The following is a 21,557-nucleotide window of genomic DNA, read 5'->3' as shown; positions in this document are numbered from 1 at the left end:
GGAAACGCGTATTCGTTCCGACGTTACAGACTCGTGTCGTCGATCGAACAACAAAAACCGCGATACTCATTACGAACAGCTGATTGCTAATCGGCCCGCGACTTTATGTATTTATGCCTCGTGTGTGGAATTTCGTAAAACGAGCCGGCTGTTACGCGACACTTTGCTGACACTTTTACACGAGATGCAAGCAACATTCATTAAAAACGCGACGGAAGGCATTATTATTATGTACTTAATTAATCCTTGGATGACTGAATGTGAATCTATTCTGGCCCGTAGTTGGCCACTCGATCAAGGAATACAAAAATGACTAAAATTATTGGGTTGGAGAATGTGGTTTCAAATCATCACGATTGCACTGTCAAAATCAGCATTGCTTCTTCGATCAACGTCATCACATATTTCTGCAAAAATTTCTGATATTCACAAGCTAAATTAAGTAATGAAATGAAGAAACGCACAATTCCTGATGGGTTCATTTGAATGTACAGATTGAGGAGAAATAGAAATCCATGCTGTTAATTTTCATCAATTTCATAATGCAAAGATAAAACGTAATGACAAGATTATGATAGTTATCACTCTTTCTATCCCCATCGAAAAAAAATTAATTTTAAGCCTTAGTAAATAATTCCGTCACTTCCTATGAATCTATAAAATATATTGCCGTTCTCGCTGACTATAAAACTTTAACAGATTTCTACTTTCTTATGCATTAATTAATTTAGGTATGAAGCAAAAAAGTCATGAACTAGAATCACCGTAGAAAATCTTTAGTATCATCGTAAACATCTGGAAAATAGGCTTTATCAATTGAAAGAAACAAAAATGAAACTTTGTGAAATCAAAAATAGTACAGACGCAATCATGCAATCATAGCTTATTTATTTATTTTAAACTGATTTCTACTACATTAAAATGACAAAAAATATTTTGCGAAAATTTAGAAATATCTGGACAAATTTATTCGCGACAGCGACAAAATTAATAACAGATTCGCCTTTCGTCGATGAGAGGAAGTGACGGAATAGTTCCGCGAGAACAGAAAATTAAAAGTGGGGTGCGCGTAGAATTCAAAGCGGCGGAAGCGGCGCAAACCGGAAGCCGGTTTTTGAAACACTGTCACTTACAGGTGGGATGTGAGTGGTCCAGGAGACGGTCGTCGCCGGGAGCTGACGCTAGCTCTTGAACACTGGTCGGGCCACGAAAGTTCATGGAAAGTGGAGTGTCAAAGGTCGGCAAGGCTTGTTCGCGACAGGTTTCGAGCGCCCGGATCGACTGCACGGGAGGAACGCGCAGAACTATTGCACATCCGTTCTCCATCAGTCACACTCTGCGAAACGAAAGTCGCCATCTGACGGGGTCCGTAGAAATCCAGCGATCCGAGCGAGGGTACGCCCCGTGACAGATTATCAGGGAAACTGTTGCTGTCATTCTGTGCACCGCGCCGCTCGTCGTAGAGACGCTGCATTTTTTTGTCTTATTCATCGAACAATGACTCGGCCATCATCGTTCCTGTCGTCTCCTGGATTTCCCCGGGGGCCAGCGCATTGAATCATTCATAAGGTGATGATCCAGTGCACTGCCAACCGATATCACCGACGCGTGACTTTTCCGCGTAATGGTCCACGGCTGGTGTTGTGTTTGCGTGAGTTTGGTCCAATTTACACCGCTGACAGTAATCTCTTGTAAGACAAAAATCTTGGATCCGTTGTTCAGGGTGTTTTAAGCGTTTCGCTTTCGATTCCTCAGCTGTAGAATTGATAGGAACTGTTTCTGCGATTTTTATTTGTCAAGAATTTATTTAGAATAGGTTTTGTTAACGCAGAAATTGAATTTCCTAAATTGAGGTCATATGTCAAAGTTATATCATCGATAGTACTGCATTTGGAAGAATTGTTAGCAATAACGTTTTTACAACAGTAATTCAATTTTTGATATTGAAATCACATTTAATTTGGCTGAAATCTCTAGCGTCTTCTTTTTTACTTCTTCTAGGATCATACTTATGTGATTTGTCTCTTTCACAGACTATCGGCAATACTTTTATATTAGAAGTAAAATTTAATTGATGAACAAACGTTATCTCCAATTTCTAATGCCCTTACTTTATAATTCATTTACTGAGATTCGAATGATTTATAATACTTGGTTGCTGGGGGGATGTAAATGTAGATCGAAATCATTTGATTCGATTCATTTGACTTATTGACATATCTTTCTATAGTGAAAAAGGGTTCTAAAAGAATATGATTTGTACAAGAAGATCGTTAACATAAAGAATATTATTCGAAAGTGATAAGATAGTCTGTAAAAGTGTGACTTTAAAAATAAATTGAAGGAAGTTAATTGATGTATATCAGATTACTTTGCCATCTTGTACTCGTTATTCAATGAAACATGGGTGATGGTTTTGTAGTTTTTGAATTGCATTACCTTATGTATGCATGTAGAAGTGGTATGTTTACATAACAGTTTAATTATACAACCAGAATTGTATGATTATATCGAAGTATGACGGATTTTTTGTGTACACTTTTTATAATAACAATCGATCCATTTTGAACAATATTAATAATCAGTCACGACATTCTCGCTTTTTATATATACTCCACACGCAATTGTAGGCTTATAAAATAAGTACATATATTTCCATTAAAATGAATACAAAATATAGTGAATTTCCAACAAGGCAATTCCGATTAGTCAAGTATATTCAAATACGTTAAAAAAAGCCTCTACACGTTTGTCAATACATTAACAGAAATGTAAACAATATGAAGAAATTAAATAATAGATTGAGCAACAAGACACGTGGAAAGTGTGCACAACTGTTTTAAAAATATTCGATCACAATATCCGCGCGCGACCTAAATGTAGATGAGCCACTACTCCATTATGTATACGAATTAGTTTACTGGCCTTATGAATCTACATCTTATGGAAATAAAATAAACGTCAGTACAATGTTCACTTGCTTTTCTCTAAATCTTTTCCCGTTCAGATGAATTTCAAACAACAAAACGCCAAACGGTCAATATTACTTTCTCGAGTTCACGTTTCCGAAAATCAAATATTTCTGAATATTGCATAGTGAAAGTCAGTCACGTTTTTTTAGTTTTTGTGAAGATTCCTCCATAGAGTCCAACCACAACTGCAACTCCTTTGTTATTGGTGGTTTTTCGATGCCAGGTTCCAGTACCTGGAATATTTCGTCGATAGTAACTTTCAGGCCAAAAGTTGCCTGTTTACTGAGGCCGACAGCGCGGATGAAGCCATCGGTCAAGCTGATGAACTGGTGTTCCAAGTAGATGTTCTTGTCATCCCAGTAGATCAGCTGTGAAAGTGAAACCAGTTTCAAACGACCGTTAGTGCATCGTTCGCTAGCAAATCAACCTTGACAGCTGAATGTCAAGTGTAGTTACATTGTTCGACATACACTTGAATTTGTAACAATATAGGAATATGCATTTGTAATTGGTTTTCACGAGCTGAATACAAAATTACTGTTGCATTTTATTAATCTGCCGGTTGTTTTCCATTCTCGCGTGTAGAATCAACGAATTATCTTATACGTGTGGTATCCAAAGCAATTAAATTTGAGAAAAAGGTACTATATGTATATCTTTGAAGAGGCGTTACGCTTTAATAATAATGGTGAATCAATTTTAACTTAAAGTATTATGCGGACTTTGTTGCATAAAATGGTGTAAATTAACATTGTATTATTAGCACAAAAATATATAAATAATAGTTAAATCGAAAAAACCTCTGAAAGGAGTCTAAAATATCTAAACTGTACCGAATTTGCAGGACATTTTTCAATTTATTTAGAATATAGAAGAAATCTAATTAGTTATTAAAGGATGCTTGGAAAAATTGGTACATTTTTCTCATATTAGAAAACTGAAAATGTAAGGTTCTCATGAAAATTGATTTTCTCTAGAACTGTACATGGTAAATAAAAGATCATACTGTCCAACATTGGAAATATTACTTTAGGTAGATGTTTTTAATGGAGCATTAAATTCATTGAAAGCATTCATTCAAAGTTACCAATCCGAAGAATGATTTTAAATATTATAGCAGTATTATCAATTGACGTCGGAGTAAATTTCAATGTTCGAGATGCAAACAGTACCTTCGTGGTGACCTTGAAAGGTGTGAAAATGGAGAGAGGCCGCCTGTACCGCATCAACGATGCACCTTGCACCGCACCACCGCCTCTTTTAGAGATCGCTCCATACAATCCAGTGCTGTCCCAATAATAAAACCTCGCGAAGTCTAACTCTCGAAGGAACCGGGCATTGTTCATGTGTTTCAGAACTAGATCGATGTCTTGACTGGTGCACAATCCTACAAAGAATTACGCAATTATTAAAAGATCGTATGATTACTAGTATAATTAATTAATGACAAGCGCAGCGAAGGAAATGTCTTTTGAAATTAATGTCTGATTATCTCACAGGTGGTTCATTACAGTGATAATGATAGTGCACTATTTTATTCACAATAAATATTTTGCAACCCGAGATTATACAGTATCGACTTGTATTGATTGCGAGTCGTCGCCGAAAATTTCAATATTAAAGTATGTGCATTTACGACATTGTACTTTGTGACATAAGTAAATTGACATTTAGTTATGGATGTATGTTGCGACAGAAGACTATATTAACATTTTCGCGGAAGTAAATGCAGTATCATCCATTTTAACTGCGACTCGAAACAATGTAGATGCTATGATATAAAAATTTATAAGCCAACCTATCGTGTATTAAATTCCATTAATAGCGTTTGTTCTTTGAAATATTCGTGTTCTATAACACAATGGCTAACCGGTTTACTAACCATTTTCCTTTCATTTTGGTAAATCTTAGACTATCAGGTATATACAATTACATAGAAATTTTAATTAGTAATCGAAAGACTAAAGGAAATGATTAACTCATCGATTTAATGTGTGAAAGTATGTAGTGAACCCTGAAAGCACTCGTATGTAAATAAAATTTATTCAATTGAATTACATTGATTTTTTAATTATAATTTTATAGAACATTATTAGGCTCGCTTTGTATGGGATTGAATTTTATTTCCAATACGACATCAAAACATTTGAAAATGGTATATGCCTGATTTTATATCTGCTGCAATACTTACCACGATGAATTAATCAAATTGATTATTAACGACTCAAATTACAACACATTAAATTAGAAAAACATGTTATTTTCATTACTGTGTTATCAGAAACCCGGAGTCATATTACAAAAAGCATAATGCAGAGTCACTTAGCATGTAGGCATTTATTTACAATAGCTTATAGTAAAAAATTCACTTAAATTCCTGTGTTATCCAAGTTTTAAAAAATGTCTAGAACAAATGCAGTAATAAAAATCATTAAATCTATCTATAACTTGTGCAGCACTTCGTTTTGCTTACCATGACATCAATTTAAAACGCAAGATCATAGTATATAAATACAGCACAACGCACTTTAAAGTTTTTACTAAACATTTTTTGCAGAAGAGATCATAATTACAATAACTTGGACTGAATAGTACAAGATTCCGCACAAATCTATTCCTTCTTCGTGAAATGCAAATCGAGGATCGGAACAAATTAAAAATAACAACGTAAGCAAATATCAAAGTTGCACTACTGCAACACGTGACAGACTGGTGCATGCGCAATTCGATCAAAATCTCTATCCGGGATAACAGCTGAGTCGACAGAATATATAACGGCACGATATCAGCGACCATAAAATTCTAATCAATTATAACAGTCGCTATTAAACGAAAATCATATCGAAATGACACGATATCAACGCAAACAAACAAAATCGCATCAAAAGTTTCAAGATATCAAATACCAAATAGCCGATATCATATCAAGAAATAACGTAAGTATCAGAATTACCATAAGTCGTTGAAATTTCGGCGAGACTCTTTCTCTTCTTGGAGAAAATTCTGCCAGAGCCGATGGTGAACAAGATTCTGAGGAAATAATTGACGTCGAAGAACACGAATAGGAGAAACACAAGCACCAGGGCACAAGTGCAAACCATTTTTCTACACCGGTTTCAACAGTCGGGACAGAACGAGGAATTCGGAGTCAGGCTACTAGTGGACGTTGACGTGACTACAGACGACAGAAGACTGCGAGTCCACGTTGATAAACCGAACAGTAAACCGCTTCTTACCGTACGAAGAACACGTAACCGGTTTTCTCATTCAGCCAGGTCCTATTACCCAACGGTGTTCTGCCCGTTGCGTTTGGTATACGAAGCGGTCAAAGTACTAGGTCACTAAATAAGTATAACGAATTCTTTTTTCGACTCAGAGTAACCTTTGAGAAACGGGAAACAGGAAACAGTAACTGGACTTAAACAAGGATTTTCTTACATAATTTTGTATAGGAACTTTTTCAGATCGTTCTCCGAGACCTACTTTTTTTATTTAACGAACCGGCCGCATCTTTTATTTCAGGTTCAACTAAATTATCGGAATTGCATTATGTGCATCTTTTATCGACAACGTTTTATAAAATTGTTTTAAGCTGTCTGTTATTTATGAATATGTTTTATGAACATTATTTTAATTGAGATTGATTCATGTAGTTTTCAAATAATTAACGAAACAATTAATGTATTGAACTGAGGATGTTTGTTTAATTCTAGCACATAAAATTGTACCAGTAACTTTAAAAAATACTTGAAAACTAAATTTCTGATTTTTCGAGAATAGATGATATTTAAACTATCGTAACGTTGTAATATAAATCGTAGAATGTTTACCCTGAACTTATTTAAATGCTTGAAACCTTCACTTTCGCAATCTGGTATTAATTTTCGATGTTCCATCACTGTTCATAAACTCCTACTTTTGCGTAATACTGATGGTGAAACACTGAAGACATGTTTTCTCTTGAAAATACTACAAAAAAAACTTTTCTTATGATATTGAATCCACTATAGAATCGAAGATTGTAGCTGGCTTTTTACAACAACTCGCGAAAACTTGATGCATGATTTCTTTTAGTCGCTTTATTGGCCCTTAAGCTTGTTCTTCATTTCTCTATTATAAAATAGTGAAAAAATATTTACAGCATTACTGTAAAATGTAACACAAAATTGATTTACTTTAGTCCCACATAAATTCTTAAATTGAGATGTAAAACTTAAATGCGTTATTGAAAAAATTGCAAATGTCAGCGAATAGGCATTTGAAATTTGATTAAAAATAGCACTTTACTGCTGCTAGATATTGGTACTGTTCATAAAGAATACTTTTAAGAATAGAAAAATGATTTTTTAATAAACCTTAAAAAATTTATATCGAACCATTATCCGGAGGATCAATAAAGTTCCTAACAGTTACCATAATTACGTTGAAACAAGAAATCACAGCAGGGCGAAATCACTATTTATAATAACATAATAAAAATCTTCATTATACATGCTAGAAATAGAATTGCAAAACGGATTACACGTGAGGTATAATAAATTCGTATGGTAAATAAGAACAAGACATGCCGAACGATAAACTCCTGACCTATCTGAAGAATATTTATTTGTTTGGTTGGACAGTGGTATGTCGATGACACGATTATCAACAGTATATTATCTGACACAGTGACAATTATTATTATCTAGAAATATAATAACGTCTCCGCATACGTAGAAAGTGCAGAACGCTAGAACCGTTGAGGCTCACTAAGTCCACAGCTACATAATGATCAAACTATGATGCGGATTTAATTAGAAATTTGGTGGAGGACACTTCACGGATTTGTCTGAAACGGCGCCGGTAATTAAAACCTTATCGAACATCGAGGATCGATTACGATTTATGTTGACTCGGATCCGACAGATCACACGGCTCCACGCAAATTTAGATTTCCAACTGTGAGATAATCTTTATGGAAATAAACGTTATGCACGCTAACCAATTTTGCTTTTTTTTTTAAATCTGATTTGCAGATTTCATGAAAATTCATTTTAATAGAAAAAAGCATTTTCCCATTTTTAATGATGCCTTCTGAATAACAATTTTGAACCAGTTCAAACTTAAATTATAGTGTTCAGTAGACACTTTTAACTTAGTGGATGTTCGTAATAATTACATCGTTAACAAACAATATATATTTATATATTTATGTCATGTGCAAGTCTACAAAATGCAAAAAAAAAAGTGAAATACGGTAAAAATCAATTATGTCTACTGCACAATTTCATTTTGCTCTCCAGATTTGCGTAAAATGACTAACAGAAATGATAATTTAAAACGCGGTCACTCAAAGTCAGAAATCCATGCACGTGTCGAACAGTATTAATTCTACTCGCTGAAGAGAAACTCACTGAGGATAGGAAACTAAGCAACGAAATCGCGATTCGCATCGCAGGAAGGCACGTCGAGTGCATCGTAGAAATATAAAGTCCTCTCTCATTTATCAGCTCGGTTTTTAAAATAAATTGTTGCATTTCTGTCGTTTTCTGCGATGGCGAGTCGCTTGACTCGACACCATCTTTCTCATCACCATTTGTCTTCATCTCGGAAAAAATTGTTTACCGACGCCAGTCACGCCTTATGATAAAAAAATGCAAATAACGTCGCGTGAATCGCGACTATTCTCAACAAAGAACATTCAACAAAGGCGACTCTCTTCAAGCCTCGAAAGCGCCATTGAAGTGGATATCTCGACCTCGGTGGAATCTTCTTTGAAGTCACCGTAACGCGTACACCGTTCCACGGTGTCGCCGGCAGCCTTTTCTCTTTTGTAAATTACAGTACATACATACATACAGAGTTTTTCATAACGAAATCTATTGAAACATCGATCCGAAATTTGTCTTCGGAAACGATCTCGCGGCTGGAATCCACGTTGCCGCGTTATCTAGCAAAATAGAGTCGCGTCTATCTCTCTTTTTGTACTCGTTCGTTTACTATGCGTACGAGATGCGGCACTTGACACTAGAGATACGAGAGAAAACTCCGATTGTTCGTAAATTCGCCGCTGCGTCAGCTATTTAGAAAGATCAGTATCGCCAGCACATTGGAAATTGCATGGAATAGGAAAGTTCGACAGAACCTCCAATCACGTGATCAAATTAGAAAACCTTTGAAATTCTTTTAACGCATTTGCACTGTTTTTTATTTTTATCACAAGTGCATAAAATACGTTATCTGAATTTAGTCTTAGTTTCTCAAAGTTTCATTTTAACACTCGCAAATAAATTGCTTCGATTTTATCTCATTCTTTTATCCGACTTAATTTATTATAGATGTAAAATTATTTCTGCGAGAATTAATTCAATACATTAATTCATTTATAGGTACGTTATAATCAAGGTGACCTTTGATAGTTCAGTCGATTTATTCCCTCGATACTCTAGCATTAAATGAGAACACCTAATTATCATCGTCAATTATGTTCTCAAGAAACTCTTTAAAACGAAGTTATACCATTTTAAGTGCGCGTGTGACGATAAATAATTTTTCCATCGTAATCAGTTTCTTAAATTGTTACAAGAAACCTGTGCTATTTCAACCGATACATCGCACACGTTTTCCGAAATTTTTTAATTACATTTTTACAAATCATTGCAGCAATTATTCAATAAAATTTAAGTACAAAAAGAACATTCTGAAATGTTATCTACTTTTATATCAATTGATAACATGCAACTCGTATAACGAAGTAGTACGATTTCAAACGTAATGAGTAATGCAATTTGTGTACCAATCAGTCGTTTTCATTGACTTAGGAGTGTCGTTAGCCAGATTGACGCATAACGTTAGTGGTGACGTCAAGTCACCAGTATTGATACGGAATCAATATGACATCTCGTCGCTTGAAAGTTAAGATCCCAAAAAACTATTTAATATTCAAGTTACACTGTTAAGAATGTTCCAGCTCAAATACAGATACGTTTAAAGTTTAAAATCAAATGCAGATACGTTCACATCATTAGAAACAGTTACATAATTTTACCCAGGAAACGTTACTCCGCATCGATGAATGCATTAAAAATTTCGTACCCATTTAGAAAGAGCAATTATACAATGACTTGCACAGATCAATTCTGACTCTAAGAAACTGCTTATATACACGCGTCTAAAAAGGATAATCGAATACCAACGAGTCTCTGAAACACAACTCTGAAGAACGAACACATTCTGGTTTTTCTCAGTCGAGTGTCGCACCCCGTAGGATCGTAACTACGCATTTTTGTTTCCCATGGATTGGAAGGTACTTTCTGACACACCTTGTATACATGCGTGTCGCGTCGCGTGTTGCAGCGACACGGATAATCGATACCGAAGCGGACGAGAAAGATCACGATCCGCGAAAGCTTGAGAAGCGTAACGATCGCTCGTGTCCTGTCGCCAATCGGGACACGATCGTTCGGAGCTGTCTAGCGAGGAACAGTTCGAAGGACCGACGCCCCGAAAGAATCTTTGGAACACGTTTCGACGATTTTTATACTGTCGTGGTCGCGTAGACGGAAGCGGGAACGACGCCATTCGTGCTGGAAGGCGCATCCTCCTTTTGTCAGCAATTGGTGGTTACAGCCGCTGCTTGACGGAGCAGTGCCGAGGAGATCTCGTTACTTTCCAACCACTTGGCGACTTCCGGCGGCATTTCCGGTCTCACGTGTGGCATCTGTAACACCGTGTCCCAATTTGTTTACGTAATTCTTAAAGTCCTAGCTGTATTCAAAGATTTTTGAGCGCTATTTTATTAAGGACGCTTCGAGTCTAGGTTCTTCCAACATGTTTATCTAACATTTATTCCATGTTATCTGGTATTTAGGAATATGTTTCAGAAAAATTTTTATTTATATGATGAGATGAGTGTACTTGTTATAATGGAAAATTTTGTCATGTGCTATGTGCAACGCGTACACTGATTTATCTGTATCACTTTGAATCAAAAGTTATGTTGCGTAATGTTTCAAAAAGTTTGATTTGAAAATCAGATTTTTAAGTTTTAGAATTTTTTATTCGTCAACCCTAATAACCACACGAATGGAAATCATCGACATTTAAACATGTTTAAACAATGTTCAGTCACGTGCTTGGAGTCAAATTGAATTGAAAGAATTTGTTAGAATGTGTTGTCGAATCTTGTTTGGATAAAGATCTATAGTGCAGATCCTGATTTAAAGAGGGTTGCAAAAAATAGTGAAATTTAATAGTTTGTAGTCTGAAAATAATCGAAGTGTGTAATTTTACCTGGGTGACGCCTGCCTCGACATCTGCAGTCTGTTTCACTCCTCGTTCCATCAGGGATCCGATCACAGCTTCTGCACTACAATCCAGCAGTCTTTGCCTGCAAATTGCAATGGCGCGCACGAACCCATCGTTCGGAGTGATGAACCGGTGCTCCATGAACACCGACCTCTCATCCCAGTAAATAATCTGGAAACAAATTTCGTGAGAATCTTTAGTGAAATAATTTTTAATACGACGTAAATAAAGTACATTGTGTCAATCAATAATTCTGAGTCTGCAGTGCACCTTACATTCAATGCAATAAAGACATTGAGAAAAACCTTACATCAAATTATTTGATGTCGTTTTAAGGAGGAAGCTCTGTTCTATAAATCCATGTTTAATTTAATCACGAACAAAATTTGTGACGGTTCTAGAAACAATTTAATTTACAGCATTTTTTTAAAAAAAAACATGGTTACAGTTTTCCACCCACAATAGCAACCCAAACAGAAGACAAGCTTTAAGATAAGTTCAGATGTATCGATGTATGATTATTTTTACGAAATTACAATAGATTGTGTAGGAACGATTTTTCAAATATCGAAAATATAGTGATAAATATTTTTTGAAGATATTGTACATACAAATTCTGTATGGCTTGAAAAATACTTCCTCGAACGTTAATTTGCAAATACTCATTCTACACATGGCATATCTGATTGCTGCTCGTGCAGGTGTCGTCGGATGATTCGTTTTGTAAAGTTAGGCGCGTCGACCGAGACCCTGAACAATGGGATAATTGGCTCTTCGTTTTATGACAATCTGTTTAATTGGCTTCGATTCTATATTCCGCGTACACAGCTATGAAATTGATCGCGAGGAGGATAGAATATGTACATCCTCCAACGCGATGCGTCATGCGGCCGTCGAATGCATACGAAACCATAATGACTGATCGAGGATCGACTTCGGTAAGGCTCGACCAGACAGGAAAGACGTCGATTTACTCTTCCAGTTTGCATAGCCGAAAATGACGCTTTCCTTTGTTCATTCACCTGCAATGACTGCCAATAAGATCCAGACACTCTCTACAGGAGATCATCTTACTAGAATTCGTCTAAAACTAATAAATTTTTTGACGAAGTCGGATACATACATAAGAGACATTTTTTTGGAAGATACAATTAATGAGAACTGTGAAGAAAATATTAAAGATTGCTTGTGACAACAATTTAAGGATGCTTCGTAAGAATTTTCAGATTTTTTAACCATACATCATTTTATTTTATTAAAATTTGTTATACGGAGATAAATAATAAGTTACGAAAGCTATATTTTTCCATTTATACGCTTTAATAACACCTTTTCAAAAAGAACTCGGCGCATTTGATGCAATCTTAAGCAAGTTACTCTGTTTTAAAGAGCGTCCGAATGTCAATGGAAGCCACTACTAAAGCTGCTTATGCAGAATAGGAAAACGGAAAGCGTTTACAGTTTACATGTATGTTCTGAGAAGATATTATCGAAACCAAATGTTAATAGTTCTCGCGTATACTTAGTCGAAGATAATCACCTGGCAATGGTGCACTAAAAATCCCCGAAGAATTCTCGAAACAATCGGTCAGAGTCCAGCCTCGCGTGACGCAGAATATTGAGACGGGACTAACAATTACACAATTTAACCAATATTGTAACTTGTCGCTGCAGAATCGCATCGTAAACACTACGTAAAGCAAACTGATGCCCGCCAGCATTATTGAACACTGTGGCACAGCATGTTCCACCTACGTATTTCTTTAATTTTTGTTTTTGCAACTCATACGGAAGGAATGCGAAAATGTTTTCTTCGAATTCAAGGACATATATTATACTGTAAATTGTTCTTTCTATTTTCTACACAAAAAGCAGCTATCCCAAGCATCAAAAATAGAATTTGAAAGATGAATCACTGATTAATAAACTGGATTTTTCTGTAATTTCTCATTTTTATTATGCATTTTATAGATGTTTGAAGAAAGATAAAATATCTTGTCATTTAACCCTTATCACTCCAACTGACAGTAATGCTGCCAAGCTTAAGCTAGAAGCGATAAGGATTAAAAGATTCCTTGTGGCAAATATAAAATAGCAATGCAATTCATTTTCACTAACCCTAAACCTACCGATTCTTAAAAATTAACGATGTATTCATGAAAATGAAAAGCTCGAATTTATTTAGCTTAGTTATTAGTAATGTTATTTTTTACAGTTTTTATTATAGTACGTGCTCGAATAATGTAATTTTTTGATAATGCAATAAAGTAATTTGTAAAATTAGAAACTGACCAGTTGATTGCTGTAGGTTTAGCGTTTTCTCTGTATTTTTCAAACTTACGTGTACGATAAATACATAAAAATCCGTGGTTTACTGCTGAGGGTAAAACTAATCAGTTTGAAGTTTGTTTACAAAAGTGTAGATTTCCTTGAAAACCATTGATTAGAATTACGCTTGAGTAATATTACAGACACGCACAGTCCAAAGCGTCGTTAAAAGCAATAGCTATGGGATTTAATAGTCTTCCGTATACCTTGGATGTTATTTTGAAGACGGAGAGTGGCTTGACGAATCGGCGATACCGAATGGTCGCAGCTCCCTGTACAACTCCCGACCCCTGCGAGCAGATCTCGCGATACAGGCTCGTCCTTTCATAAAAGTCCGCCCTTGCGAAATCCAGCTCCCGAAGGTACCTCGCGTTGTTCATGTGATAAAGGAGCGTGTCCACGTCGGTGGTGGCGCAAATACCTATTGAAATTAAGCATTAGTTATCGATCAGCATTCAAAGATAACATTCGCCATTAATAAACTATGAAAGTTTTCATATTTTTAGCGTGAGCACTGGAGCTTTGAATTAGATTTTGGAATAAACTATCACCATCTTATTTTAAGGCCCTGAAGCTGTAAATTGATAATTCTCAAAAATTAAAGAAAATCAGAAGAATTCTTTTATCATGTTTTATCTCAGAATCATGATGTTACAGGAGCATCATCACTGAGGAGCCCTCGAAGATTAAAGTTTTTAAAAAGTCTACCCACTTTCCACTTCGCAATCTCAAATTCACAAATTAGAATTTCTTAATAACCAAAAACAGTTAAAACAAATACGCAATATGTTTTCACAGCATGAAGTTAAAACGAATTAGAACAATTATTTTCTCGACACGAAAACATCCACGAGGGAGTTCGGAATTGTTTCTGGTGGAAATTAAAGACGCGTGAACAAAACCAACGATAATGGAACACCTGCGGAGGTTGAACGATACAGTATGGTAAAATCGAAAAACAGACGGGAAGAAGACCACGGGAAGCCGCAAGGCGTCTGTTTCCTCGTTCGTCGCAAGGACTAATAAATAAAAGATCAGCATTCGTCAGAATATTCCGGCATACTAAGCGATTCAAGAATTTATTATCATTCGTCGTAGTATTCACGTGGCGTGACAAAGACGATTCATAAAATGGGATATTAATCGTATGGACTGACGAAAGATTCGATGATGTTTTTCTTCTACTTGACAATCTGAGTACTTAGCACTTGCAGATTAAGTTTTTGTTCGCTTTACTGCAACATACCAAAAGCAGGGCAAACCAATAGTGTACAAACGTTTTCATGATTGTTTTTTGACATTTTCTAGACAATTATCTTAATTTACAGACGAAATGATTACAGTCTAGGGGTTGAAAATTTTAGAGCGTTTGACTTTATTAAAATTTTTCAGAGACATTAAAAATACTTTTGGTGGATACAAATGCAATTTCGTAATACACTGACATTGAGATAATTGAAAAGAAAAGATGAAAGAAATCAAATTTTGTTTCAAGTCTTCGTTTTCATTTGTCGAGTTAGTTATCGAACCGAGTTTACGCGCCAGGTACATTTTACTGCATCATTCGACTCCCCTCTATTGCTCTTATTATCTCCCTAAAAATTTATATAGCAAACTAAACCATAATGTTTAAGATAACGTTTGTAAAGTGTTTCCGTAAAGCTTAAATGATTGCCATTGACTTTGACGACCTTGGAAAAACTAATATGATATTGTAAATCCATAAATTCATCGTAAAATAAGCTACATGCTGAGGTGAAAAAGTTAACACGCTCTTATTTTCAAAAGGTGAGAAGGTCTATAAAAGATTGACAATGATCAATTATGGGCATCGAAACATAGTAAATTATGTTAAAAAATTTGCTCAAGCACTAAATATTATAGGAAAAATGTACATGTATCGTATAGTTTAATATTGAAGCATTGCAAAATCAAGACCGTATAAATTTACCGTGTCTGAGCAAGTTCGATTTAGAACGTACGTTCAAGTAATCAATATTTCCAGCTAGAACTTTAAATATACTGTAAGTTGTTAATAACTGGAAAGTCGTTTCCTTAACAAGCTAGATACACGTATGGCAATGTAAATGAACATCCTCGCTTCACTACCCAGAGTTCTAGCAACTCACCATTTCCATTCAATTCCGATTTAAGATATGTATCGAGAGAATATCTACTATACGCAAGATTTAAGACATAATAAAATGCTTCTATTGTATATTAACTGATTCATTAAAATCTATTAATTTAATAAATAAAAATGAATTTCGCTTTTTAATAATGTCAGTATATCAAAACTAATTATGATAGTTTTCTTAAAATCCATTCAACTGTTTGCAAGTTTATTCACCTACTTATTTTTGCCATAAATGCATAAAATCCGCAGTTAGCAATCGAAATACTTCGTTTAATTTTGCAAAAATTATCTGCTTTAGTGACAAAAGGTTATAAACCCTCAAGTGGTCATATCATGCTTCATCTGCACTCTCAAACTTGTTTCCGACGAACAAAGTTTCAAAGCCCTTCATTGTCCCTCTGGGACTGGCTAGGGACTGCCGGAAGGAGTTTTTACGTTTTTTAGTCTGCCCAAACGGATCATTGTCTAATCAAGACAACGCGTGGAAGCCCAAACAGAACAAGATTCATGTTTATGTTCCCCGGCTGGTCCAGTTTCGCACAAATTCGCCGCGTTCGTTCCCGAATCAATACTCGGTCGGATTTGCGACACGAGCAGCCGGCCGGTCAACTGATTCGCGCGTGGTAGGTCAAGGTTCCACGGGAACGGGACCGCGGTAAGTCGACAAATTGTAAGGATTCCGGGCTTACGTGGCAGCCGATATGAGAATGAGATGCCTTTTCACGGAATCTTCGTGTTCTTACGCGTTGCGGATTCGATTACGTAGCTCCGTTAATTCTGCGTTGACGCGTACCGCTCCAACGAGGAGAAACTGTCAACACTTATTCATCTCTCAAACATCCTCGAACCAAGCTCAACCTTCCATACTTCGGGTCTTCCCCTTCACCCTTCAGACTACTTTTACCGTTTCGTTCCAGCCAGTTTAGTTTTATTTAACCCTTTTCACATAAGGTCATAGTTTCACAGTTTCACTGTGATTGAACAATTTAAGATTTGTCCCAATGCCGCCGAATAACAATTAAGTGGTATTGAAAGTCGACCAGTTGACAATGTATAGAGAAAACTTGATTGGCAAGTAGTTATTAATAGCTTTTAATAACGATGATCGCACCTTACATTCAAAGAGGAAAAATTTGTATGGAATGCTTTAAAGTCGTGTAACAATTAATTTGATAATGTAATATCAAGTAATATGTATCGTTGTTGCGGTTCATAAGTTGTGATTTGTAATCAAGTGATATTGTTTGAAACACTTTCCGACGAGCGGTGCTGCAAGTTCGTTCGTACATGCTTTGCATACAGAACACATGTCTTCTTTTTCACCTAACACTTTCACAATTATTCAACTGATGCTGAACTAATGTTCACGTGGAATGTTTCTGAGACGATTTTAGAATTGCTATACACTAACGCGGGTGGTTCATTTTAATTTTATATCTGACACATTACAAAACGTGCACAGAACACAAAAAGCGAAACTGAATAAATTGAATGTGATTATAATTTGACTACGGACTTTTTGCACTCGTAATGGAAATGAATATTTCGATCGTAAAACAGGTAGCTCATTTAGAGAATTGCACAAATGTCTCCAACGTATTAAAATAATATAAAAAGGAGGAAAAAACTTCTATTTAATTTATGTTTACTACCATCGATGCACTGCAGTTTTAGGATGCATGGATGGAACTTAATAGAGTTTTTCATAAAATCTTAACTGAAAAGTATATTTTCGCAGATACATTTTGCAATCACTCGTAGCACACAGTTGTATGTAAAGTAAGGTAAATATTAACACAAGAATTTTCAAGACAAATATCCAACTTGCATAAGATATTTAGGAACGTTGATCAGTTTACTGTACCAGGATACTCTAATTAACATGTGAATGCAATTTGTGTATAGAAAACGACAGGAACATACGTAGAAAGATATTGTTTGTTAGAATCGCCAACACTCTTTTAGATAAAACCGGCTGAAATAATTAGTATTAAAATAATGTATTAAAATGATCAAGAAGAGACACTTTTGTTTTCTGTAATCTATGGTGTCCATTTTTATACTGCACGAAGGTCCGCAATCTAATTACAATGCCAGGAAAGCTACTGTTGAAATCGTCAACAGTGAGACACGACCAGCTGGAACGAACCGCGCCATCAAAATCGAACATAGTGCCGTATGTCGAGCATAAACGTACCATAAACAGTGGTCTCGTCGAGTATGTGCACCCTTTTCTTGCAGAACCTGGCGAAGAACACGGTGAAGAACATCCTGAAGAAGTAGTGTATCTCGATTAGGCCGTAGATCATCACGATGGCCGCGAAGACGCCGGTCAGGACCCAACAAGTGACCATGGTTGCAGGGCTATTCTTATCCCCTTTCAACCCTTAGGATCAGGCAGCAGCTTGTCGGTCAGGCTTTGGTATTTCGCCACCGGGAAGCCACGCTCCACTTTATTGATTCGCGGTCGGTACTGGCGGTGTTTTCTGGCTGGGTTCTCGCCGATGAAGCGCTGCGCTGCTCGACTAGCATGACAGATTCTTGACGGCCCACCGGTGCACGACCTGCCAACATGCAGGAGGATTCACTCGGCTCATGTCCGGTGCACCAAGGCCGCGGTTCAACAACGAACTGAGCACCTGCAACGTGAGGATCCGTCGACGTGTGATCGCGCTCAAAGCCGAAGAATACCGACGCGGCTGCGTTTTTCAGAAACGTTGCGCGCGCGGAGGGCTCCTCCTCGGACGCTCGATAGCGGACGGATAACGATCGCAGGACATCCGTCTGTTGCCGGAGAATCGGCGCCGGGACACGCGATTCGATATATGTACCCGGAAATCGGAGGAATACTGCGACGAGAGGATACTGGAGGCGATTGGCAAACTTCGAGAGTTACTTTAGTTATTAGAGAGTCACGTGGCGGATGAGTCCGCGGTGCCAGCTGGCAGCAATAGGGACGATGGAAATAGGTACCGATGAATCGTCAATATATCCAAGACCCACTGTCCACAAAGGATTAGATACGGCAATTGTAACAGAAGAGGATATCAATTGGATACCAATTGTGATCAATTGTAATCAAGAGGTGACCAAATATTATGCTCCTGCCTTACTTTCAAACATAATTAACTTTATATTTATCGAACAAGACACGTTACATTTTTACTTGTTTTGTTTTGTTTATCTTTAAAATTAACTATTAATACAAAATAAAGGCACAGTAATTGATCAGTCCATAGTAACCTCCACTACCTTATCACAATTTTGGTTTTTTATATGTCATTAAACTTTTCAAAATAAAAGTTAAATAAAAATGCATTCGATACTTGGGTAGCTTTTATAGATTGTAAGTAATATATAACAATAATGATGAGGTAATAATAACTGCATGACATCTGCAGTCTAACTACAAAGACTATTTAAATACACTCTCATAAAAAATTAAAGATACGATTTTTCCGAGCATGGAACAAATTGAACCTTAACATTAGATAATTTTTTGGAGCCCAATTACCACAGATTCAATGATTAAAGCTTCTTTACAATGAGTCCATAAAAGTTGATCGTATGAAACCCTTACTATGTCATATAATTATGAAGTTGATTGTGAACTCGCTTTATTAAAAGTTCAGCAAAATGACTTTAAAAAGTTATTTATCAACTTTTGGGGGCTCATTGTCAAAGGAAAACATAAATCTTCAAATCTGTAATAGATTTATTCACGAAAAAAATTTTCCAATGTTCTTGAAGACTTTTTATTATAGCTTAGATAGAGACAATTTTTTGAAAATGGGAAATTCGTTCGAATACTTTTTGGAGTATACGCTTTCAGACTACCATGATACAAACGTGGTGTATGTATCTAAGATGAAAGGGTCTACCTCGTCATTGAATGCGCCAACCCTTCATCATCATAAAGGGTCACCATGTTCCATATATATAACCCCCCCACTTCTAACTTCCTATCAAACTTTTGCATTTCCTGCAAAAAGATTTCACCATTCGACTAATAATAAACACCTAAAAATTTCTTTTTGATCTTTAGAAACAATTTTATGTCGCAATTCAAACTACATTTCACTAGGATCTGTAGCATGCAGAAGCATTGAAGATACACTCGTTTCAATTAACTTTAATTTTCCAATTCTAGTTTCCTTAAACCTACCGCGAACCATTTGGATTCAAATTACCTCCACCGATTTTAAAACTGCATGATTCAAGGCGTCGGATTCGTAGAAGGTTGACTGGAATACTGATTGCATTTCTATTTAATTTTGAAAGAAAACTTTAATTTTCCACGATTTTCCCATTTCATAGACTAGACAAGAATGTTAATGCAGCGTTTATCTAGAATTATGCACATTTATTTGCACTTTTTATCAGGGAAAATCATTACATCAATAATAAGGTTAAGTTGCTTTGAAATTTTGAAATATTTTGGGCTCGTCAGGTAGCTGTCAACGTGTTAAACTTCTATCAATACACATGGACAGCGAAGCTTCCACGATCATCTTAGCATCAACAAGAATCGAACAAAACCTACTTTCGATACTTTCGACTCGGGATGTCAGATAGCCAGTCTTGTCACGTCGCTGGCAATGCTATTCCAAAAATCGATGTCTCGACTTGGTTTCCCAAGATCGCAGTGCGCCACTCGATACTCGGTTATCTTCAACCTTATCGTCCCGATGGGACTCTTTAAGCTATTGAAGCTGATAAAATCGATGGCTACACACGTCGGGGAATGGCTGGCTGGTGCAAATGCCACGCACCCCTTTGCACTACTTTGTAACGCGGTGTGTTTCAAAGCGACATGCTCGATAAATCCCACCCACACTCGCGCATAAAATGAAAGCACACGAAATTCAGGAGCCTGTCCGTTCCTGGCGACGACATATCACGAACTGGCGGATCGACTAGTTCGCGGGTTCGTCGTTACCCTGTTCGAACGTCACGGGAACGTCCCTTTTCTCAAGTCGCATCTGCGCCGAGGGCATCCAACTATGAAGCCGGCTTCCAACCAGTGGCAGACGAAAACGTTGACGTCAGATTCCTTCGGGAACCTATGATGGTGGCAACATGTAGTTGTTGTTTGTAGGCGGCTGATCGAGAGGTTCGATCTGACCATTTTCAGATCTGGTTGAGTTTGGTGGGGACTGGCACGCGCGTCCTTCGGATGTCCGCGGACACCCAGGAGAAATTTTCTGTGGTCTCGGTCCAGATTTGTGGCCTGAGATTGTATCTAGTTTCTAGCATTTGAATATTTTAGGCGCACGTGGCTTGTATTATGATTCCTATCGGCACTTGATTAGTTTCCTTTGGAAGCCGAACTCCTAAGTATGGATTATGAAACAGTGGAATCGTTTGTGCTCCTAAATGTTTTGCGTTTGCTGCAATATTTTATTATAATTTACTTTGATATAATGGAGTAAATTTTATCAGTAATTGAGTATGATGTTAAAGCTTTCTGCATTCCTCGAAGAACTTTCTTCGAATAAAAAATGAGTAGATTAACTGAAAGACAATATTCAAACTCCCGTATTCAAATAATTCAAATGTGTTTTATTATTTTCAGTCCGTTAAAATTATTAAAAAAAGAAATGCCATTCAATTAACGCAAACAATTTTTAAGTTGCATAAAATCCACGACCTACGTATCGCAAATAGAAAACAGATTTTCAGATAATTCAAGAATATTATTACGTTAATTCCAATTCAAAACGCATTACGAAACATGTTTAAATAACCATTAAAAAGATACTACATGATTTATTTATCAATTAATGTTCCCCCGGGCTTACAAAGAATACCAAAAGAATACCATTAAAAAGATA

The 21,557-nt window shown here is 36.5% G+C and overlaps 3 protein-coding genes and 1 pseudogene across 4 annotated transcripts in view; 1 reads left to right on the top strand and 3 right to left on the bottom strand.

Moving 5' to 3' along the window:
• Positions 1 to 2,315, bottom strand: part of Tsp5d (Tetraspanin 5D) — a 29,917-nt gene extending 27,602 nt beyond the window's left edge. The window contains exon 1 of the mRNA XM_078193589.1: positions 1,134 to 2,315. The gene's annotated coding sequence lies outside the window, so the exon portion shown is untranslated. The remainder of the gene's footprint in view (positions 1 to 1,133) is intronic.
• Positions 2,316 to 2,462: 147 nt separating this feature from the next.
• LOC144476522 (protein THEM6) lies at positions 2,463 to 6,411 on the bottom strand. Its single transcript, XM_078193594.1, has 3 exons — positions 5,926 to 6,411; positions 4,145 to 4,359; positions 2,463 to 3,340 (listed from the first exon to the last, which is right to left on the bottom strand). The coding sequence occupies exons 1-3, from the start codon at positions 6,071 to 6,073 to the stop codon at positions 3,104 to 3,106; spliced, it is 600 nt and encodes a 199-aa protein (XP_078049720.1). The 5' UTR covers positions 6,074 to 6,411; the 3' UTR covers positions 2,463 to 3,103.
• A 1,130-nt stretch (positions 6,412 to 7,541) lies between these two features.
• LOC144476519 (protein THEM6) lies at positions 7,542 to 20,570 on the bottom strand. Of its 2 annotated transcripts, none has more exons than XM_078193591.1 (5): positions 20,267 to 20,570; positions 17,921 to 18,725; positions 13,793 to 14,007; positions 11,244 to 11,429; positions 7,542 to 10,671 (listed from the first exon to the last, which is right to left on the bottom strand). In XM_078193591.1, exons 2-5 carry the CDS (start codon positions 18,075 to 18,077, stop codon positions 10,561 to 10,563), a joined length of 669 nt encoding a protein of 222 aa, XP_078049717.1. In that variant the 5' UTR covers positions 18,078 to 18,725; positions 20,267 to 20,570; the 3' UTR covers positions 7,542 to 10,560. The 2 variants fall into 2 exon arrangements, with proteins under 2 accessions (XP_078049717.1, XP_078049718.1); XM_078193592.1 differs by having other exon boundaries at positions 17,921 to 18,362.
• LOC144476579 (uncharacterized) lies at positions 20,322 to 21,060 on the top strand (annotated as a pseudogene).
• Positions 21,061 to 21,557: the final 497 nt, after the last annotated feature.

This window comes from Augochlora pura, chromosome 10 (genome assembly GCF_028453695.1).
Source record: "Augochlora pura isolate Apur16 chromosome 10, APUR_v2.2.1, whole genome shotgun sequence".
Classification (NCBI taxonomy): domain Eukaryota; kingdom Metazoa; phylum Arthropoda; class Insecta; order Hymenoptera; family Halictidae; genus Augochlora; species Augochlora pura.
Note: the sequence above shows the minus strand (reverse complement) of the source record. Positions and strands in the feature narration are given on the sequence as shown.